At 42.8% G+C, this 24,506-nt stretch overlaps 1 protein-coding gene across 4 annotated transcripts in view; it reads left to right on the forward strand.

The window, feature by feature from the left end:
• The window catches only part of LOC140719069 (uncharacterized), a 165,726-nt gene that overhangs the window by 48,564 nt on the left and 92,656 nt on the right, over nt 1-24,506 (forward strand). For all 4 annotated transcript variants that reach the window (XM_073033453.1, XM_073033449.1, XM_073033460.1 and 1 more), the window contains exons 2-6: nt 4,307-4,612; nt 7,553-7,843; nt 13,866-14,126; nt 16,891-17,007; nt 19,911-20,012. In XM_073033453.1, the coding sequence (XP_072889554.1) occupies nt 4,307-4,612; nt 7,553-7,843; nt 13,866-14,126; nt 16,891-17,007; nt 19,911-20,012 (1,077 nt within the window). The remainder of the gene's footprint in view (nt 1-4,306; nt 4,613-7,552; nt 7,844-13,865; nt 14,127-16,890; nt 17,008-19,910; nt 20,013-24,506) is intronic.

Genomic DNA, 24,506 nt, shown 5'->3' on the forward strand with positions numbered 1-24,506 from the left:
TTTGGAGGAATATAAGATTAATTTATTTGCTGATGATGTTTTGATTTATTTAACAAACCCATTGTATTCATTGTGTAAATTATCTTCTAAGAATATAACTGGAAGATATATTGGAATATATATATAACTGGAAGATATAACTGGAAATATAACTGGATAACTGGAAGAATATGGGAAAGTATCAGGGTATAAAATAAATTGGGATAAAAGTGAAATTTTACCTCTTACTAAAGGAGATTATAGTCAATGTCGATTAGCAGGTCTATAATTTCCTGAGCTATCTCTACTCCCTTATATAATAAGAGAACAACACCTGCAAACCTCCAATCCTCTGGAACCTCTCCCATCCCCATTGATGATGCAAAGGTCTTTTCCAGAGTCTCAGCAATCTCCTCACACAGTAGCCTGGGGTATAACTTGTTCAGTCCTGGTGACTTATTTAACTTGATGCTTTCCAAAAGCTCAGCATATCCTCTTTTTGTTAATGTCTATATGCTCAAGTTTTTTAGTCAACTGTAAGTCAACCCTACAATTGCTAAAGACCTTTTCCATAGTGAATACTGAAGCAAAGTATTCATTAAGTACCTCCACTACCTCTATTGGTTCCATGCACACTTTTTATAACCATATAACCATCTAACAATTACAGCATGGAAACAGGCCATCTCGCCCTTTCTAGTCCGTGCCAAACGCTTACTCTCACCTAGTCCCACTGACCCGCACTCAGCCCATAACCCAACATTCCTTTCCTGTCCATATACCTATCCAATTTTACTTTAAATGACAATACCAAACCTGCCTCTACCACTTCTACTGGAAGCTCGCTCCACACAGCCACCAATCTCTGAGTAAAGAAATTCCCCCTCGTGTTACCCTGAAACTTTTGCCCCCTAACTCTCAACTCATGTCCTGTTGTTTGAATCTCCCCTACTCTCAATGGAAAAAGCCTATCCTCGTCAACTGTATCTATCCCCCTCATAATTTTCAATACCTCTATCAAGTCCCCCCTCAACCTTCTATGCTCCAAAGAATAAAGACCTAACTTGTTCAATCTTTCCCTGTAATTCAGGTGCTGAAACCCAGGTAACATTCTAGTAAACCTTCTCTGTACTCTCTCTATTCTGTTGACATCTTTCCTGTAATCCGGTGACCAGAACTGTACACAATACTCCAAATTCGGCCTTACCAATGCCTTGTACAATTTTAATATTACATGCCATCTCCTATACTCAATGCTCTGATTTATAAAGGCCAACATACCAATAGCTTTCTTCACCACCCTATCTACATGAGATTCCACCTTCAGGGAACTATGCACCATTATTCCTAGATCACTCTGTTCTACTGCATTCTTCAATGTCCTACCATTTACCATGTATAACTTGGTCCTGTCACACTTGATTGGTCCTGTACTCTCACATCTTATCCTCTTCTTCACATACCTGTAGAATGCCTGCTCACCAAGGCCTTCTCTTGGCCCCTTCTAGCTCTTGTAATTTCATTCTTAAGCTCCTTCCTGCTAGCGTTATAATCTTCTAGACCTCTATCATTACCTATTTTTTGAACTTTTCATAAGCTTTTCTTCTTGACAAGATTTTCAACTTCCTTTGTTCCTGTACGCCACTATCTTTTCTCTGTCTCATTGGAACGTACCTATGCAGAACACTACATAAATATCCCCTGAACATTTGCCACATTTTTGCCGTATATTTCCCTGAGAAAATGTTTCCAATTTATGCTTCCAAGTTCCTACCTGGTAGCTTCATATTTCCCTTTACTCCAATTAAACACTTTCCTAACTTGTCTGTTCCTATCCCTCTCCAATGCTCTGTTAAAGGAGATAGATTTGTGATCACTATCTCCAAAACACTCTACCACTGAGAGACCTGACCCCTGACCAGGTTCCTTTCCCAATACCAGATCTAGTACAGCTGCTCCTCTTGTAGGCTTATCTACATATTGTTTCAGGAAATCTTCCTGAACACACCTAACAAACTCCACCTCATCTAAACTCCTTGCTCTAGGAAGATGCCAATCAATATTTGGGAAATTAAAACCACCCATCACGACAACCCTGTTAGACCATAAGATATAGGAGCAGAAGTAGGCCATTTGGCCCATTGAGTCTACTCTGCCATTCATTCATGGGCTGATCCAATTCGTCCAGTCATCCCCACTCCCCTGCCTTCTCTGCATACCCCTTGATACCCTGGCTAATTAAGAACTGATCTATCTCTGCCTTAAGTGCATCCAATGATTTGGCCTCCACAGCCTTGTGGCAACAAATTCCACAGATTTACCACCCTCTGACTAAAGCAATTCCTCCACATCTTTGTTTTAAATGGACGTCCTTCAATCTGGAAGTCGTGTCCTAGACTCCCCTAGCATGGAAAAACACTTTGCCATATCTAATCTGTTCAGGCCTTTTAACATTCAAAACTGTTATTCAGATCATTCCAGAATCTGTCTCCCTATCAGCTTTTCAATGTCACTCTTGCTATTGGGTGGTCGTTAAATAACACCCAGTAGATAACTGACCCCTTCCTGTTTCTAAATTCCACCCATGACTTCCTCCTTTTCTGCAGCCATAACACTATCTCTGATTAGCAGTGCAACGCCCCCACCTCTTTAGTCTCGCTCCCTGTTCTTTCCGAAACACTTTGTACATGGAGCTTAGAAAATAGAGGGCTATTATAGGTAAGGCTGGTAATTTCTAACGTAGGGACATGTTCGGCACAACTTTGTGGGGCCTGTATTGTGCTGTAGGTTTTCTATGTTTCTATGTTTCTGTCTAAAGCCTGGCACTTTAAGTAGCCATTCCTGCCCCTGAGCCATCTAAGTCTCTGCAATGGCCACAACATCATAGGACCAAGTACTAGTCCACGCTCTAAGCTCATCCGCTTTGTTCATGATTCTCCTTGCATTAAAATAGACGCATCTCAAGCAATCAGTCTGAGTGCATCCCTCCTCTATCACCTGCCTATCCTCCCTCTCACACTGACTATTTCTGAGCCACTTCCTCTGTCTCTTCGGTTTGGTTCCCACTGCACAGCAATTCTAGTTTAAACTCTACCCAGTAGCCTTAGCAAACCTCCCAGCCAGGATATTGGTCCCCCTGGGATTCAAATGCAACCCCTTCCTTTTGGTACAGGTCACACCTGCCCCAAAAGATGTCCCAATGATCCAGAAATCTGAATCCCTACCCCCTGCTTCAATCCCTCAGCCATGCATTTATCCTCCACCTCATTCTATTCCTATACTCACTGTCGTGTGGCACAGGCAGTAATCCTGAGATTACTACCCTTGTGGTCCTGCTTCTCAGCTTCTTTCTTAACTCCCTGTAATCTGTTTTCAGGACCTCCTCCCTTTTCCTACCTATGTCGTTGGTACCGATATGTACCACGACTTCTGGCTGTTCACCTTCCCACTTCAGGATACTGTGGATGCAATCAGACACATCCTGGACCCTGGCACCTGGGAGGGAAACTACCATCTTTGGTATTTTTGCTGCATCCTGTGGCAAAGAATTCCATAGGTTCACCACTCTCTGGGTAAAGAATTTCCTTCTCATCATCCTTCAATCCATGGTTGAAGAAGTTTGGTATGGATCTCCAAAACCTAAGGACTTTCTACAGGGGCACAATTCAGAGCATCCTGACTGGCTGCATCACTGCCTAGTTGAACTGTACTTCCCTGAATCACCAGAGTAAGTCTTGCGGACAGCCTGGTGCATCTGTAGATGTGGAGGGCAGGTAGTTTTGATGAAATAGGCTACAGAAGGACTTAGACAGGTTAGGAAAATGGGCAAAGAAATGGCAGATGGAATGTGGTGTTGGGAAGTGTATGGTCATGCACTTCAGTGGAAGAAATGAAAGGGTTGATGATTTTCTAATTGGAGATAAAATGCAAACATCTGAGGCACACAGGGATTTGAGAGACCTTGTGCAGGATTCCCTGAAGTTTAATTTGCAGGTTGAGTCTGTGGTGAGGAAGGCAAATGTGATGTGAGCATTCATTTTGAGAGGACTAGAATATAAAAGCAAGGTTGTAATGTTTCCAGTCAGAACCGTGGGAATGATTGTATTAAACACTGAGCTGAGGCCAATAAACAACATCCTGACGTAAGTATTAGTATTGTCCAGGTGACCAAGGCTACAGATCAAGTCGCCCTACACAGCTTGGTCCTGAAACTGCAGTAAAATGTCCAATAACATCCGTTCATGTAATATTACTCCTGTGCTGTAGTTGTCTCACTCTCACCTGCTCTACAGTTTAAATGATTATATTTTCCTGTTATTCTAATCAGCTGAAAGGGAAGAAGTGGTTGGTGTCCTTGGTTCATCAGTTTTACTTGATCCTGAAATCACTGTTGATTCTAGCAAGAATGATATCCTTTGGACTTTCAAACCCAGAAACAAAAGCCATGATGTTATTTTGGATCACATCCCAGGTGACACCACATTGGAACCAAGTGAACAGTTCAAGGACCGTTTACAATTCAACGCTTTGAGTGGTGCACTGACGATAAGCAGATTAAATGCCTGTGACCAAGGAGATTACACCTTCACTGTTGATGGGAAAGAGTTGAAAGTAATGGAATTGCTTGTCATTGGTAAGAAGTTTCAGATATTTGTAATGTAGTGTGAGATTTATTAATGGCAGAATCTGCCGTAGAAACTATAATCTGTGATTTTTATTTCAATCAAAGTCTAAGCAGGATAACCTCTGCTGTGACTCATCAACTGAGTGATGGGAGAGACATTGAAGCTGGTGATATAAAAACAGCAGAATTTCTGCAGAGAATCTGATTCTCCTCTCATCACACACAGTCTTACATTTTTTAAACTTAAATAAAGTGATAAATGAGTCACCACAATTTCAATAGGTATAATTTCCTACCGACCTCTAACATTTTGAATATTTGTAGAATTACATATTTACAATAGTCATACATTCCAGCTAGAAGAAGTTGAAAGGCCAAGATGGAGTCAATGTGATGAGGATGTTTGCTTTTATGGGCCAATTGAGGACCAGAGGGCACTGCCTCAAAAGAGAGGGATATTCTTTACGGCTCAGGCTGAGTGATCTGGACAAGAAATGTAACTCAAGAACTAATCATAGTCACAAAATTGGCATCTTTGAATGTGAGCAGTGTAAAGAGAACAGTGTGATGTGTCAACGCCTTACAATAACTGGCCAAGGTCAAGGCCGATATGAGTTTTTTACAGGAGTGTAAAAACCAGAGTTGGTTGTGATGGTGGCCCCATGGTCTGTCTGTGTGGTTGGGGGCAACGATTGTCATCCTTCTGGCCTGGGAATTCTGTTACAGGGTGACAACTTCTCAATCACCCGTCAGAGAGGTGGTTGGGGTGTGGCTCCTTGTGGCATACATAATGTACTGAAACACTCTGCTCTGGTTAATGAACACGTACACCTCACCCGTGCGGAGCGAGCGGCTGGCCATCCTCGAGCCGCTCCCATCACTGCCGGTGACATCACAGCTGGTCATTCTGGTTGGTGACATCATCGATGCAGCCGGTAGTGCCGACAACAGGCTGGACAGCACCTCCAGATTCCTGATGGAAACAGTTAAAATAGACAAGCTGCACAATGCCCTCAGCACCCCTTCAGAAGGATGGTGATGGTTCACTGACTGAGTTGTACTCGGCTACATGGGACTGATGGGCCCTAACCTGCTGGGAGTGTACAATGCAATACTTCCAGCTGGCAGCATGTCAGACTCCATGAGGAAGGGCATCATTCCCCTTATATACAGGCAAAAGGGGCAAAGGGATGACATCATAAATTGCATATGCATTTTACTGTTGAATGTCAACCATTAGATCCTGTCCAAGGCCACCATCAATTGGGACAAGTCTGTTCTGATTCACCTGACCAAACCAGTGCTGTACCTGGCAGGAAGATCTCCTCCACAATCTCCATCAGCACAGGAGCACCACAGGATCTCTGTGCTTATTCCCCTGCTCTACTCGCTTTACGCTGATGAATGAGTGGCTGAGCACAGCTCCAATGACACTTTCAAGTTTGCTGACGTAGGCTGAGACAAATGTGATGAATCAGCCTCACTTCCTCAGGGGTTGGCAAAGGTTCAGCATGACATCCAAACTCTGACAAAACTCTATAGATGTATGGTGGAGGGTGTATTGACTGGTTGTGTCACAGCCAGGTCTGGAAACACCAATGCCTTTGAATGGTAAATCCTCCAAAAAGTATCGGATATGGTCCAGTCCATCATCAAGGAAAGCCCTCCCAACCACTGAGCACATCTACACAGAGTAATGTAGCAGCAAAGTAGCATTCATCATCAGGGACTCCCACCACCCAGGTTGTGCCCTCTTCTCACTGCTGTCATCAGGAAGAATTACAGGAGCCTCAGGACTCACACCACCAGGTTCAGGAACAGTTATTACCCCTCAACCATCACCAGGCTCTTGAACCAAAGGGGTAACTTCACTTGCCCCAACATTGTAATGTTTCCACAACCAATGGACTTGCTTTCAAAACTGTTCATCTCATGTTCTTGATACTTATTGTTTATTTATTACTACTATTATGTTATTTGTATTTCCACAGTTTGTTATCTTTTGCATATTGGATGGAGATGGTCATTCTTTGATTAATTTGTGTTTCTTGTAGTTACTGTGAATGCCTGCAGGAGAATAAATCTTATTGTTGTATATGGTTACATATATGTACTTTGATAATAAATTTACTTTGTATTTTGAACTTTGAATAATTGCCTGGACTGGACTGAGAGGATGAAACTGAAATTGGGACTGTGGGGAGGGCGCTCCCTATCGATATCTGGGAAGAACCTGGTCTACAAGTGAGAGGTTCTCTCAGGCTGCTGTACTTGGTGCAAGTGTTGCCCATGCCCCGCTCCTCCAGCTTGAGAATCACCCGAGCTGTTTTCAGGTTCATCTGGGGGTCCGAGATGGAGTAGGTGAGGCACAGATCACAACGCACAAATCCCTGTATAACGGGTGCAACAGTTTACCCAATGTGTCCCTCACCCTGATGACCAACTTCATGTGTGGCTGCATCAGGCTGTGTGTGGAACCTAAATACATGGGCACCAGGTACCACTACGTGCTGAGGTTCTGCCTGTCCCCTGTGTTGCCAAGGTGCTGAAACTGAGGGATGTTTCTGAAAAGGGGATGAATGAACCCCAGAGAAATCTGAAGGTGAGGCAATTTAACTTTCTGAGAGATGGAGAATAGAGAAATTTGAAGCCAGTGAATTGTCAGTTTTTGAGCCAGTGTAGATCAGAAGCACTGGGATCTGGCTTGAACAGATACAGTGTGAGAGTGTTGGATCAGCCAAAGTTGATGAGGGGTTTGAGGTGGGAGGTTGGGCAGGAAGAATTTTCACAACATTCTTGTCTGAAAGACAAGTTCCTGTAACCCCAGTAAAGAGTGGAACAATATCTATTCAGTAGTATGTTCTCATTTGCTGTAGTTTCACAAAGTTCTCTGTTTAAGTGTTTCACAGCCACCACATTTTAAATGAATACAAATATTTTTATTAACAGATACAGTTAAAGAAGAGGTTGGTCTCCTTGGCTCATCAGTTTTACTGGATCCTGAACTCAAAGTTGATCCCAGCAAGAGTGAAATAGTTTGGACCTTCATCGACAGGAGCATTTTGCATCATGTCCCAGGTCACAGCTTAGTGGAACCGAGTGACCAGTTCAAGTTTCGTCTGCACTTTAATACTTCTAATGGTGCTCTGACTGTGAATGGATCAGAACATGGTGACCAAGGAGATTACACCTTCATTGTGGATGGACAGGAGCTGAGAATAATACAACTACGCCTTGTTGGTAAGTAGCTTTATTTTTCATAGAACGTAGAACAGTACAACATAGTTCAGGCCATTTGGCCCACAATGTTATGCTGAACTTTTAACCCATTTCAAGATAAACCTAACCCTTCCCACACACGTAGACATCCATTTTTCTTTCATCCCTGTGTTTATACAGGATGTGATTGGGTACAGAACTCGCCATAGTTTTTGTGGTTGTATTTTCTAGCAGAGGCTAAGTTGGGTGACTCACCTGATAGAATAAACACTGAGGTGTCAGATATTGAATGCAGCTGTCATTCAAACACCATCTCTGTGAGTACCTGCCATCCCAAGGAGGAGCCCGTTCAGGATTTGATCCAACATTCATTGCTGCACTGGTGGGATGAGAGAAGAAGAACTGTTTGTCAAACCTGAGGCTTGGGTTTTCTGCTGGAGAGAACAGAAGGAAATGGTTGTGAAGTGAAAGTGTGGATGGATGGAAAAGGTGGAGAAATGGAAAAAGTAGCAAGAGAAGGAATGGGAGGGGAGGGAGGTACAAAATGCATTAGATCAGTGTGGGAAATGGGGAAAGGGGCATGACATGATGATGAAAGAAACTTTAATAACAATCATAAGTAAAAGAAGATGAAATTTATTTTTTCGAGTACTTTTCACACAGATGATGTGGTTCAAAGTTGTTAGCAATGGGATAAAAGTACAAATATTGAATCATAAAATAAAAATAAACTTAAATAAAAGACAAATCAATGTTTGTCAAAAGCAAGGTCAAATAAAAAGATTTTAAGCTGTCACTTAAAAGTTTCAACTGAGTCTGAGTCCCTTATAATTTTAGGTATTGAATTCCACAGTTTAGGAGCATAGTTTAAAAAAGCTGACCTGATTTTCTTCTGAGGGAGTTTTTTTTTTTAATTTAAGAGACCGGTGGCAGAAAACCTGAGAGTCTGAGCAGGATTATGAAAGGAAAGTGATTCTGTGATGTTCTCTGGTCACAAACCATTAGGAGTTTTAAAAACAGGGAAGACAGGGTTAGTATTAATTTTAAAAGATACAGAAAGCTCCTGGAGCTGCCAAATTTCATCCCACCAAATTTTTATTGGCGTATTTATGTGGGATAAAGCCATTCTCTGCACTGTGAAGTAAGAAATGTATTGTAATAAACTTTTCGATTCTGTTTGGTAAGTCCAGGTACTGAGATAAGGACTAGAATTTTGGGAAACTGACCAGGGAGGAAGATGGAGGATATAAAAAGAATTAAGATTGGTGTCACTGTTTATGTTTTTGAGATACATACAATGCTCACAATGATCACATTAATCTTGTTGTTTAAACCCTGCTTCTGACATAAACATTCAGCCCCTGGTGATCTGTGAGAAATATTTTGAGCCTGGCTGACAAAAAGGCAACAAACCTGAGGATGTTCTCTGAAATAACAAGACCAGAATCTTATTGAAAATGCTGAGGTGTCAGGGTATCGATGTTCCCTGTGTAGATGGGTCACCGGTGGGTCAAAATACACAAATGGAGTGTGAGGGAGGGGGTAATTCCACAGCGTATTAAATGTACACCTTCCCCTTCCTCCTGAGGTGCCGAGTCTGATGGTTTCCACGGCAGTGCCCGTTTCATTGATTTCAATGTCTGTTCCTCATGACAAAAGTCAGGAAAGCATTTCCATGTGTGAGGCTGCTCAGTCCCACTGGGAAAACAGCAAGAGTTCTTGGAGCTGGTGGTAATTCTGGGATGAAAGGTGGTGATGAATCAACATATAGGAGGGAGACTGAATATCTGTCTGAGTGGTGTCACAGCAATAGCCTCTTCCTCAATGTCAGCAAGACCAAGGACCTGATTACTGACTTCAGGAGGAAACCAGAGGTCCATGAGCCATTCCCATCAGAGGATCAGAGTCGGAGAGGGTCGGCAACTTTAAATTCCTTGGTGTTATCATTACAGAGGACTTGTGCTGGGCGCAGCAGTTAAGAGCAAAATGAAGAAAGCGCAGCAGTGCCTCTACTTCCTTCGAAATTTGCGGAGATTCAGCTTGACACCTGAAAATCTGACAGACTTCTGTAGATGTGTGGTGGAGAGTATATTGACTGGCTGCATCATTGGAACCACCAATGCCCTTCAACAGAAAATCCTACAAGGAGTAGTGGATACGGCCCAGTCCATCATGGGTAAAGCCCTCCCCACCATTGAGCACATCTACATGGAGAGTTGTTGCAGGAAAGCAGCCTCCATCATCAGGGACCCCCATCCAGGTTATGCTGTCTTCTCATTGCTGCTATCAGGATGAAGGTATGGGAGCCTTAGGATGCACCCACCACATTCAGAAACAGGTTTAACCCCTCAACCATCAGACACTTGAATCAAAGCGGAGTGAGTGGGAAGATGGATGATTGGGAATCGTTTAAAATCCAACAAAAGGCAACTGAAAAGCTATATGAAGGGAAAAAGATTAAATATGAGGGCAGACTAGCCAATAATATAAAGCAGGATACCAAAAGCTTTTTCTGTTATATAAGGAGTAAAAGGGAGGTGAGAGTTGATATTGGTCCACTGGAAAGTGATGCCGATGAAGTAGTAATGGGAGACAAAGAAATGGCAGATGAACTTAATCAGTACTTTTCATCTATCTTCACTGTGGAAGACACTAGCAGTGTGCCAGAAATCTGAGTGTCACTGCTATTACAAAGGAAAAAGTGTGCGGCAAAGTGAAAGGTCTTAAGTTGGATAAGTCACCTGGGACAGATGGACTACATCCCAGAGCCCTGAGAAAGGTTGCTGAAGAGATAACAGATGAATTGGTCATGATCTTTCAAGAATCACTTGATTCTGGCATGTCCCAGAGGATCAGAAGATTGCAAATGTCACTCTACTCTTTAAGACCATAAGATATAGGAGCAGGAGTAGGCCGTTTGGCCCCTCGAGTCTGCTTTGCCATTCAATCACCTACTGATACAATTTGTCCAGCCATCCCCACTCCCCTGCCTTCTCCACATACCCTTTGATGCCCTATTAAGAACCTATCTATCTCTGCCTTAAATACACCCAGTGACTTGGCCTCCACAATTGCTCGTGGCACAAAGTTCCACAAATTTACTCTATCTGACTAAAGTAACTTCTCCACAGCTCTGTTCTAAAAGGACATGCTTCAATCCTGGAGTCGTGCCCTTTGTCCTAGACTCCCCTACCATGGGAAATAACTTTGCCATATCTAATCTGTTCAGGCCCTTTAACATTTGGAATGTTTCTATGAGATCCCCCCTCATTCTCCTGAACTCCAGGGATACAGATCGAGCTGCCAGATGATCCTCATATGGTAACCCTTTCATTCCTGAAATTGTTCTCATGAATCTTGTCTGAACCCTCTCCAATCTCAGTATATCCTTTCTAAAATAAGGAGCCCAAAACTGAGCAAAATACTCCAAGTGTGGTCTCGTGAGTGACTTATATAGCCTCAGCATCATATCCCTGCTCTTATATTCTTTACCTCCAGAAATGAATGCCAATATTGCATTCGTTTTCTTCACCACCGACTCAACCTGGAGGTTAACCTTTGGGGTATCCTGCACAAGAACTCCCAAGTCTCTTTGCATCTCTGCATTTTGAATTCTCTCCTCATCTAAATAATAGTCTGCAAGTTTATTTCTTCCACCAAAGTGCATGACCATACACTTTCCAACATTGTATTTCATTTGCCACTTCTTTGCCCATTTCCCTAAATCTTCTAAGTTTCTCTGCAGGCTCTCTGTTTCCTCAACACTACGCAATCCTCCACCTATCTTTGTATCATCGGCAAATTTAGACACAAATCAATTCTCCCATTGTCCAAATCATTGACATACATCATAAAAAGCAGTGGTCCCAACAATGACCCCTGTGGAACTCCACTGGTAACCGGCAGCCAGTCAGAATAGGATACTTTAATTCCCACTCTCTGTTTTGTGCCAATCAGCCAATGCTCCACCCATGCTAGTAACTTCCCTGTAATTCCATGGGCTTCTATCTTGCTAAGCACCCTCATGTACGGCACCTTGTCAAAGGCCTTCTGAAAATCCAAGTACACCACCTCCACTTCATCTGCTTTGTCTACCCTGCTTGTAATTTCCTCAAAAAAATACAGTAGATCACTCAGGCAGGATTTTCCTTTCAGGAAACCATGCTGGCTTTTGCCTTTCTTGTCATGTGTCTCCAGATACTCTGAAACCTCATCCCTAACAATCGATTCCAACAACTTCCCAACCACTGATGTCAGACTAACAGGTCTGTAGTTTCCATTCTGCTGCCTGCCACCCTTCTTAAATAGCAGAGTAACATTTGCAATTCTCTAGTCATCCAGTACAATGCCAGAATCTATTGACTCCATCAGGTGCAGGAGTTCTATCCACCCTCAGACCATTAAGCTTCCAGAGCAGCTTCTCAATTGTAATTTTCACTGCACATACTTCACTTCCCTGACACTGTTGAATGTCTGATATACATCAGGTGTCTTCCACTGTGAAAACTGATGCAAAATACGCACTCAGTTCCTCTGCCATCTCTGTATCTATCATTGCAAGACCTGCAGCGTCATTTTCTATTGGTCCTATATCTACGCTCGACTCCTCTTTACCCTTTATAAACTTAAAAACAAGCTTTTAGTATTTTCTTTGATATTACTCGCCAGATTCCTTTCACAATTCATCTTTTCCTTCCTAATGACCTTCTTAGTTTCCTTCTGTAAGTTTTTAAGAGCTTCCCAATCCTCTATCTTCCCACTAGCTTTGGCTTCCTTGTATGCCCTCTCTTTTGCTTTTACTTTGCCTCTGACTTCACTTGTCAGCTACGGTAGTGTCCTTCATCCATTCTGATTTGGAATATATCTGCCTTGCACTTCCCTCATTTTTCACAGAAACTCCAGCCATTGCTGCTCTGCTGTCCTTTGTGCTAGTGTCCCTTTCCAGTCAATTTTGGCCAGTTCCCCTTAAGAAGGGAGGAAGAAGGCAAAAGAAAGGATATTGTAGTCTAGTTTGCCGAACCCCAGTGGTTGGGGACATGTTGGAGTCTATTATTAAGGATGAGGTTTCAAGGTATTTGCAGACTAATGGTAAAATAAGTCAAAATCAGTATGGTTTCTGTGAGGGGAAATCTTCCCTGACAATTTTGTTAGAGTTCTTCGAAGAAGTAACCAGCAATGTGGACAAAGGAGAGGCAGTGGATGTCATTTGCTTGGATTTTCAGAAGGCATTTGATAAGATACCAAAAATGAGGCTACAGGAGAGATTCAGCAATGGATAACAGAACGGCTGGCAGCCAGGAGGCAGCGAGTGGGAAAAGGGGCCTTTTCTGGTTGGCTGCTGGTGATGAGTGGTGTTCCTGGGGGGGAGGGGGTGTCGGTATTGGGACCACTACTTTTCACATTGTTTGTCAGTGATTTAGATAATGGAATTGATGGCTTAGTGACAAAGTTTGCAGATGATGCGAAGATAGTTGGAGGGGTCGGTAGTGCTGAAGAAGCAATGTGATTGCACCAGGACTTTGACAAATAGGAAGAATGGGCAAAAAAAGTGGGAAATAATGCATTTTGGTAAATGGAACAATAGTGTGGACGAGGAGAAGGTTCAAACATCACTCCCTGAGCCACTCATTCATCTGTACCATCATCCTATTCCTGCTCTGACTGGCACGTCTATGAACTTGCAAATGAACGTCTAAAACAGAGATGAAACAGTTTTGAGTTTTTGCTTCCACAGCTCTGAAAAAGATGTTTTGAAATCTTTGAAAATTTCTCAGGCAGAGGTAGATAGATCCTGGATAAGCAGAGAGGTGAACTGTTATCGTGGGAGATGGGAATATCTACCGTTAGGTTAGCTATGATTTTGTGCAGTGACAGAGCAGGGTTGAGGGGTTAAATGGCTTTTATTTCCATTGTTGTGTATGTATTTGGTGTGTAGAACCGACTGTGCTTTCATTCCTTTGTACATATCTGGTACAATGTCACATGGTAAGATTGCATTCTACATCAAGATAGGAGTATCATGGTTTCATATTCTCTCCTTTAGATGAGCTGTCAGAAGCTTCCATATTTACCAACATCGAATCACTGGGTTTCACGGTCGAGCTCACCTGTGATGTCTTTGGAGATTCGAATGTGTATCAGTGGCAAAAGAATGGAGGGGAAATCTCCCAGCATCACCAACTAACAGATGAAAACAGAACACTTGTTATCCCAAGTGCTTCATCTGAAGACTGTGGAGTGTACACCTGCATCACAACCAATCCTGTCAGCTCCATCCAGACAAACTACACCTTAATGTTGCGAGGTGAGCTTCATTTATGAATGACATTTTGCAGTTAACATTTAGACCATATTGGTGGGCTATTGAATGCAGTCGATGCAAATCAGTGTTGCAGCAGAGAGAGGCAAAAGCTGAATTAATTGGGTTCATGGAATCCTAGAACAGTTATCGCAGAGAAGGAAGCCATTCAGCCTTTTAAGAATGGATTGGTTCTATCACTGAGCAAACAACTGAATCCTATTGTTCTGTCCTCTCCCCACAGCTCTGTAAATTCTTTCTTTCAGATAATTATCCAGCCCTCATATGAAATTACAGTTGAATATCACTTCACTATTCTTGACGATGAATTCTAGACCCTGTCCACTACTGTGCATAAAGAGAATCCCCAAGATATTTTCTGTTCTTCTCCCAATCACCTTCATTCCCACTCACTACTGGTTTTAGAAAGTTTCACTATGATTTTCTTCCACTTTATGCCTCTATTCATGAAGGCAAAGATCGTATCTTTGTCAAACTACTTTCGTAACCCTTTCCACAAATCTCTTGTTGGTGTAACCCTTTTAGAATTTGTTCCATAGAACCATAGCACATTACAGCACAGAAACAGGCCTTTTGGCCCTTCTTGGCTGTGCTGAACCATTTTCCAGCCTAGTCCCACTGACCTGCACCTGGCCCATATCCCTCCAAACCCCTCTCATCCATATACCTGTCCAAGTTTTTCTTAAATGTTAGAAGTGAGCCGGCATTCACCACTTTATCTGACAGCTCATTCCACACTCCCACCACTCTCTGCGTGAAGAAGCACCCCCCCCCCCAGTGTTCCCTTTAACCTTTTCCCCCTTCACCCTTAACCCATGACCTCTGTTTTTTTCTCCCCTGGCCTCAGTGGAAAAAGACTGCTTGCATTCACTCTATCTATACGCATCATATTTTATATACCTCTATCAAATCACCCCTCATTCTCCTACGCTCCAGGGAATGAAGTCCTAACCTATTCAACCTTTCTCTGTAACTCAGTTTCTCAACTCCAGCAACATCCTTGTAAACCTTCTCTGCACTCTTTCAACCTTATTAATATCCTTCATGTAATTAGGTGACCAAAACTGCACACAATACTCCAAATTTGGTCTCACCAATGTCTTATACAACCTGACCATTACATTCCAACTCTTCTACTCAATACTTTGATTTATAAAGGCCAATGTACCAAATGCTTTCTTTACAACCCTATCTACTTGTGACACCACTTTTAGGGAATTATGTACCTGTACTCCCAGATCCCTCTGTTCTACTGCACTCCTCAGTGTCCTACCATTTACCTTGTATGTTCTACCTTAGTTTGACCTTCCGAATTGCAATACCTCACACTTGTCTGCATTAAACTCCATCTGCTATTTTTCAGCCCATTCCTCCAACTGGTCCAAATCCCTCTGCAAGCTTTGAAAACCTTCCTCACTGTCCACTACACCTCCAACCTTTGTATCATCAGCAAATTTGCTGATCCAATTTGCCACATTATCATCCAGATCATTGATATAGATGACAGATAACAATGGACCCAGTACTGATCCCTGTGACACACCACTAGTCGCAGGCCTCCACTCAGAGTTGCAATCCTCCACTACCACTCTCTGGCTTCTTCCATTGAGCCAATGTCTAATCCAATTTACTACCTCTCCATGTATACCTAGCGAATGAATCTTCCTAACTAACCTCCCATGCAGGACCTTGTCAAAGGCCTTACTGAAGTCCTTGTATACAACATCCACTGCCTTCCCTTCATCCACTTCCCTGTTAACTTCCTCAAAAAACTCGAATAGATTGGTTAAACATGACCTACCACGTACAAAGCCATGCTGCCTTTTTCTAATAATTCCCTGTGTATCCAAATACTTGTAGATCCTATCTCTTAGTATTCCTACTAATAATTTACCTACTATTGATGTCAAACTTACCAGCCTATAATTTCCCGGCTTACTTTTTGAGCCTTTTTTAAATAACGGAACTACATGAGCTATCCTCCAATCCTCCGGCACCTGACCTGTGGATATCAACATTTTAAATATTTCTGCCAGGGACCCTGCAATTTCAACACTAGTCTCCCTCAAAGTCTGAGGGAATACCCTGTCAGGTCCTGGGGATTTATCTACTTTGATTTGCCTCAAGACAGCAAGCAACTCCTCCTCTTTAATTTGTATAAGTTCCATCACCTCCCTACTTGTTTGCCTTATTTCCATAGACTCCATTCCAGTTTCCTTAGTAAATACATATGCAAAAAAAAATTAATATCTCTCCCTTGAATTTCCTTGAGGTTCATTGAGATTGTATGCTCTCCTCATTCTTCCTATTCTTGGGATGGATCAATCAGCAGATAATGTACTTCACTGATCAATGAGAACAAACTGCCCACATGTGCATTTGTGTAGCAGCCCCTGACATCAGGTGGAAAGTAGCACCAGAGTGTGTGGTGACACTTGCAGGCTGCCCTGCCCACAGCACATCCTCAGCTTGTGTTGGTTGTTAATGCAAACAATACATTTCATTGTATGTTGTGATGTACATCTGATAAATAAATGAATCTGAATAATCCATTCTTGACGGGTATAACGATGCATTGTGATTAATGATTCTCAGAGTAGAGTCAGTTGGTGTCGGCCTGGGTCACAGATTGGTGAGATTAGACCGGGATTGGAACATTCCCTTCTCAGCAGGAAATTATAGTTGTTGCATCATTTGTCATCCACTGCTTGTTAGATGTTTAATAATTTGAATTTCATTTTATTTTCAGGGTTTTCACTCAAGGATGTTATCATGATTGCTGTATTGACTGCAGGACAGGTGATTTCTGTAGCATCTCTTCATTCAGCCGTGTTACCGGACCAGTGGAGGTGGAAAACCCTCGGAGGTATCTGTCATTGATTAATTTGCTCTTGCATGAACTGTCAGACACCACCCAGTAAACCTGAATGAACTTTAACATAATCAAGGGAAAATGTGGGAAATCAATTCACCACTGACCCCTCCCCCCACTTCCCCTCTGTCCCTGTGTCCTGTGGGATGCAATTGCCCATTTTTTCCCAGTTTTGAGGTGCTTTGCAGTGACACAGAATACCTGAAACTGTCCTGGAGTCTCCTCTGACAAAACTGCAGAAGATATTTGGGAGAAGTGGCCATGAGAGGAGCCGTCTTCATTCACTCATGTTTGCCGCATTGTGTTGTCTCATCTCACTGTGTCACCAAGTCTGTTCAGAGGTGGGACTGAGGGAAAGATGCCCTTTCATCCTGATGGTGGCCGTGCCTTTGGAAACAGTGGCCTCATTCACACAGAGGGCAGAGTTGTGAAGGGAGTTCTACTCCACATCTAGTGTCAGGGGGATTGAGCAGTTGTCTCTCAGACCTGCTGGTGAGCGTACAGTACATGTGGCTCTTTCTTTCAGACTTGGTGGCAATTTCTCTGGGATGTTTGCAAAAGTTTATTTTGAAAGAACCTCTCTTTCCAATGCAGTTTTCCACATGGGACACCTCTGTCTCCCCAAACCAAAGAAGATGCAACACCTGCTTTATTACCTCTTCCCTTTCCCTGTTCCTGGCACACATATAACCCCTCCAGGTAAAGCAGTGAGTGACTTGTACTTCCAATTCTGTGTCCTCACAGCAGTTTCCTGCACATTGGAGAAACCATTACAGGTTGTGTGACCACTTTGCAGAACACCGAGGGTAACAGTGAGCTTCCAGTTGCCCATCACTTTAGTTTTCTCTCTGATTTCCCATCTTTAACCTCTTCCCCAGTTCCAGCAAAGCCCATTGAGGAGCAGCATCCCTTATTCCACATTGAGTCCCAGGAGCTGCAATAATGAATTCATCAATTTCAGATAACCAGCCATTCCAGTTTATGTTAGAACTGACCACTTCTGATACAAGTTCAGAGTGTGTGACCAAAACTCTGTTTTCCACTCTCCACAGATGCAGAAATGGAAATCTGGAATTCTTTTTTATTCGAAATTTCCAGCAACTGCAGTGTATCATACTCCGTTGTTTTTCTTTCTCTTGTATTTCTCAGGATTTCACTCACTCTTCTCTGTGACTAGAAACATCAAATCTCTGCACAAATGCTGCTTCTACTGCAGTGTACCTCCAGCATTTTCTCTGATACACTCAGTGACCACTTTATCAGCTGCCTCCTGTACCTAATAAAGTGGCCACTGAGTGTGTGTTCATGGTCTTCTGCTGCTGTAGCCCATCCCCTTCAAGGTTCGATATGTTGTTTGTCTTTCCACGATGTTCTGCTGCACACCACTGTTGTAACACGTGGTTATTTGAATTACTGTCACCTTCCTGTCAGCTTGATACAGTCTGGCCATTCTCCTTCAAAACATTTTCAGCCACAGAACTGTCACTCACTGGATGTTTTATTTTGCTTTTTGGACCATTCTCTGTGAACTCTAGAGACTGTTGTGCATGACGATCTCAGTAGATCAGCAGTTTCTGAGATCCTCAAACCACCACATCTGTCACCAACAATCATTCCGCAGTCAAAGTCACTTAGATCACATTTCTGCCCCATTCTAGTGTTTGGTCTGAACAACAATTGAACCTCATGACAATGTTTGAATGTTATTATGCATTGAGTTGCTGCCACATATTTAGATATTTACATTAATGAGCAGGTGTACAGGTGTACCTAATAAAGTGGCCACTGAGTGTATTTCAGATTCTCAACACGTGGAGTTTTCCAGTCACTATATTGTTTTGGACACATTGTGTTCAGCTCCAGTCACCAGGCAACCGGATGGATTTGAATGACCAGTCAGTGATGTTGCCATGGCTGAGCTGTAGGATTTTGCTTTTATTTAAATACAGAGAGGTGACGATGGGAGATTTCAAAGTAGGAGGATCAATATCTGAGGAGAAGGAACCATTAACAATGTCAGTTAACATTTGCCCTGGAAGAGAAGTTGGCAGTGAAGAGGATCAATTGAACAAGAAGGGGCAGGATCAGAACAGGGATGGTACATCAGAGTTCAAAGCACATTTATTATCAAAGTATGTGTACGATATACAACATTGAGATCCGTCTCCTTACAGGCAGCCGCAAAACAAAGACACACAATAGAACCCATTAAAAAGATCGTCAAACACCCGATGTGTAGAAAAAAATACAAACAATAAAATTAAACAGATAATGTTCAGAGCTGAAGTTGATGAAAGTGAATCCAAGACACGAAGCCTGACACAGACACATGGTGGCTTTGTAGATAAACTGAAATTAGAACTGAGATGGGATAGAATCCAGTGAGAGAGAGATGCAATTTCAACACCAGGGCAACAGGAACATTTGGGAACATTGATCCAGTGGGCAAAGGGATGGGAGGGAACCACAGAGACAGGTGGACAGTCTCAGTCACACCCATCAATGGGCATCTAACATGTTGCTGGAAGCAAAATTATAGAGACAAGAGCAGATCAGGGATTATTCTTGTACTTCAGGTTAATCTTTGAACAAATAATTTAGCGATAAGGAGAAAGACCGATGATGCTGAATCTGGTGCAGCTGGATCTGAAGGTTTAAAACATTTCTCAACGAGGACATTTACTGTTATGTCTTTTACATTTGGGGAGATGAGATGGAGGGCTTGCCATTGGTAACCACTGGGATGAGAGAGTAACATTTAACGTGGGGTCAACGGTGGGATTGTGATTGCTTCCTGGGGAGCTAGCATTGATTGATGTCCAGAATGGCCTCCAGTGTCATAATCAGTCTGCATAGATTGTTATCGGCTTTCACATGCTTTTTTTATTTCTCCACAGGACATCTGGGATACAGATTTTATTTTCTAATCCTGTGGATCTGTAATACTTTGTCACTTATCGCCATGTACATTGTGTTAGTGTATTGGTCTGTGGTTGGAGGTACGTGACCAATACTCTTATCATTCACAATTGTTTAATTCAGAATTTTTTAATGTCGTTTCCTTGTACACAAATGTTAAGGAGAGCAAAATAATTATTATTCTGGAATGATGCAGCTAAATCATAATATTTAAATAATAATAATAATATTCACTTCAGAACCCATGGTACTGAGGTGGAGACAGATCAACCCTAATCCTGAGGGGCTGCTGATGTGCTGGATTTGATTGAGGTTTAATTGTGTTCATACAATGATATCACAGTGTCAGCACACAGAGACCAGTAGTTTATTGTCTCTGGGTTAGTTTCCTGGAGTCTCTACCCAGTTCCCATCATGAGAGATTCCAGTGGGATGCTCAATATCAGCCTCTCAGGACAAGCTGAGGGGAGTAACTACAGGACCCACATCCCCCAAACCAGTGCGAGGGAAGTGTTGCATTTTCAGAAGTCTGGTCTTGGCCATTTAAACAAGTGACAGGGACTTCAGACGGTGTTACTGAGGCTACATTTACTCACTGAGAGGAGACCATGGCAGGTAGTCAGGAGCATCTCCAAGTTCCAGTCTAATGACACTGCAGTTTCCCGACAGGAAGATGTTGCACAGGAAATGACATCACCAGTGTTCCGGATGTGGAAACCCCATTAGGGTGTGAGAATGACCACTGTACACAGCACACTATTGAATTTCTGTGGAGGGCATTTCCACTCTGGAAAAAGTAAATCCCAATTGTAAAACACTGAATCAAAATGGTGCTTTGAAAGGGAATTTCCATAGAATCATAGAACATTACAGCACAGAAACAGGCCTTTTGGCCCTTCTTGGCTGTGCCAAAACATTTTTCTGCCTAGTCCCACTGACCTGCACCTGGACCATATCCCTCAGTACATCTCTCATCCATGTACCTGTCCAAGTTTTTTTTAAATGTTAAAAGTGAGCCTCCATTTACTACTTCACCTGCCAGCTCATTCCACACTCCCACCACTCTCTGTGTGAAGAAGTCCCACCTAACGTTCCCTTTAAACTTTTCCCCCTTCACCCTTAACCCATGTCCTCTGGTTTTTTTCTCCCCTGGCCTCAGTGGAAAAAGCCTGCTTGCATTCACTCTATCTATACCCATCATAATTTTATATACCTCTATCAAATCATCCCTCATTCTCCAATGCTCCAGGGAATAAAGTCCTAACCTATTCAACCTTTCTCTGTAACTCAGTTTCTCAAGTCCCAGCAACATCCTTGTAAACCTTCTCTGCACTCTTTCAACCTTATTAATATCCTTCCTGTAATTCGGCGACCAAAACTGCACACAATACTCCAAATTCGGCCTCACCAATGCCTTATACAACCTCACTGTAACATTCCGACTATTATACTCAATACTTTGATTTATAAAGGCCAAAGTACCAAAAGCTCTTTTTACTACTCTATCTAACTGTGATGCCACTTATAGGAAATTTTGCATCTGTATTCCAAGAACCCTCTGTTCTACTGCACTCCTCAGTGTCCTACCATTTACCTTGTATGTTCTACCTTGGTTTAACATTCCGAAGTGCACATACCTCACACTTGTCTGTATTAAACTCCATCTGCCATTTTTCAGCCCATTCCTCCAAATGGTCCAAATCCTTCTGCAAGATTTGAAAACCTTCCTCACTGTCCACTACACCTCCAATCTTTGCATCATCAGCAAATATGCTGATCCAATTCACCACATTATCAACCAGATCATTGGTATAGATGACAAATAACAATGGACCCAGCACTGATCCCTGTGGCATATCACTAGTCACAGGCCTCCACTCAGAGAAGCAATCCTCCACTACCACTCTCTGACTTCTCCCATTGAGTCAATGTCTAATCCAGTTTACTACGTCTCCATGTATACCTAGTAACTGAATTTTCCTAACTAACCTCCCATGCAGGACCTTGTCAAAGGCCTTACTGAAGTCCATGTAGAAAACATCCACTGCCTTCCCTTCATTCACTTTCCTGGTAACCTCCTCGAAAAACTAATAGATTTGTTAAACAGGACCTACCACACACAAACCCGTGTTGAATCTCCCTAATAAGTCCCTGTCCATCTAAATACTTGTAGATCCTTTCTCTTAGTACTCCTCCCGATAATTTACCTACTACAGACGTCAAACTTACCGGCCTATACTTTCCTGGATTACTTTTAGAGCCTTTTTTAAACAACTGAACAACATGAGCTATCCTCCAATCCTCCAGCACCTCACCCGCAGATACTGACATTTTAAATATATCTGCCAGGGACCCTGCAATTTCAACACTAGTCTCCTTCAAGGTCCGAGGGAATACCCTGTCAGGTCCTGGGGATTTATCTGCTCTGATTTGCATCAAGGTAGCAAGCACAGGTTGTATAGGTTCTATGACCTCACTACCTGTTTGCCTTATTTCCATTGACTCCATGCCAGTTTCCTTAGTAAATACAGATGCAAAAAACCCATTTAAGATCTCCCCCATTTCTTTTGGTTCCCCAGTTCTGATCTTCAAGAGGATTAATTTTATCCCTTACTATCCTTTTGCTCTTAATATATCTGTAGAAGCTCTTTGGATTATCCTTCACCTTGACTACCAAAGCTACCTCATGTCTTCTTCTAGCCTTCCTGATTTCTTTCTTAAGTATCTTCTTTCACTTTTTATACTCCTCAAGTACCTTATTTGCTCCCTTTTTCCTATACATGTTATACATCTCTCTCTTCTTCTTTATCAGAGTACCAATATCCCTTGAGAACCAAGGTTCCTTATTCTTATTCGTTTTGCCTTTAATCCTGACAGGAACATACAAACTGTACTCTCAAAATTTCTCCTTTGAAGGCCTCCCACTTACCAACAACATTCTTGCCAGAGAACAACCTGTCCCAATCCATGCTTTTTAGATCCTTTCCCATTTCTTCAAATTTGGCCTTTTTCCAGTTTAGAACCTCAACCCGAGGACCAGATCTATCTTTATCCATGATCAAGTTGAAACTAATGGTGTTATTATCTCTGGAACCAAAGTGTTCCCCTGCACACACTTCCGTCACTTGTCCTAACTTGTTTCCTAATAGGAGATCTAATACTGCATCCTCTTTAGTCAGTACCTCTATATATTGATTTAGAAAACTTTCCTGAACACATTTTACAAACTCTAACCCCTCTAGACCTTTAACATTATGGGAGTCCCCGTCAATACATGGAAAATTAAAATCCCCTACTATCACAATTTTATGTTTTCTACAGTTGTTTGCCATCTCTCTGCAGATTTGTTCCTCCAATTCTCGCTGACTATTGGGTGTTCTATAATACAACCACATTAATGTGGTCATATCTTTCCTGTTTCTCAGCTCCACCCATATGGCCTTGGTAGACAAGCCCTCTAATCTGTCCTGCCTGAGTACTGCTGTAACATTTTCCCTGACTAGCAAAGCCACCCCACCATCCTTCATCCCTCTGCCTCTATCACGTCTGAAACATCGGAACCCTGGAACTTTAAGCTGCCAGTCCTGCCCCTCCTGTAGCCAAGTTTCACTAATAGCTACAATGTCATAATTCCATGTGTCAATCCACGCCCTCAGCTCGTCAGCCTTCCCCACAATACTCCTCACATTAAAATAGACACACCTCAGAAGATTATTACCACCACACACAACCCTTTTATTTGTAACTTTGCATGAACCTTTAACATCATTTATTTTCAGCCCCGCTCCACTGTCTACTCTGGCACTCTGGTTTCCACCCTCCTGCAAATCTAGTTTAAACCCCCCCCCCCCAATCGCACTAACAAACCTCTCTCCAAGGATATTGGTTCCCCTGTAGTTCAAGTGTAACCTGTCCCACTTGTACAGGTCCCACCTGCCCCAGAAGAGGTCCCAATGATCCTGAAATCTGAAACCCTGCCCCCTACACCAGTTCCTCAGCCACATACTCATCCTCCAGAGCATCCTATTCTTACTCTCACTGGCACGTGGTACAGGTAGCAATCCTGAGATTACCACCCTCGGGGTCCTGCTTTTTAACTTCCTACCAAGCTCTCTACACTCACTCTTTAGGACCTCCTCAATCTTTCTACCTATCTCATTCATACCAATGTGTACCATAACATCTGTCTGCTCACTCTCCCATTTCAGAATGCTGTGCACACGATCAGAGACATCCCTGACCCTGGCACCCAAGAGACAACAAACCATCTCTGTCTCTTTCTCTGTCGCGATGACAGAACCTCCTATCTGTACCCCTGACTATGGAGTCCCCTATCACTACCACTCTCCTCTTCTTCCCCCCTCCCTTCTGCACTGCAGAACCAGACTCAGTGCCAGAGATCCGGCTGCCGCAGCTTGTCCCAGTTAAGTCATCCCCCCCCCAACTGCATCCAAATCGGTATACTTGTTGTTGAGGCGAATGGCCACAGGGGAGCCCTGGTCTGCCTGCCCTTTCCCCTTCCCTCGCCTGACGGTAACCCAATTACCTGTGCGCTGTTCCTTTGGCGTAACTGC

The sequence above is a fragment of the Hemitrygon akajei genome, chromosome 2, assembly GCF_048418815.1.
Source record: "Hemitrygon akajei chromosome 2, sHemAka1.3, whole genome shotgun sequence".
NCBI classification, from domain to species: Eukaryota; Metazoa; Chordata; class Chondrichthyes; order Myliobatiformes; family Dasyatidae; genus Hemitrygon; species Hemitrygon akajei.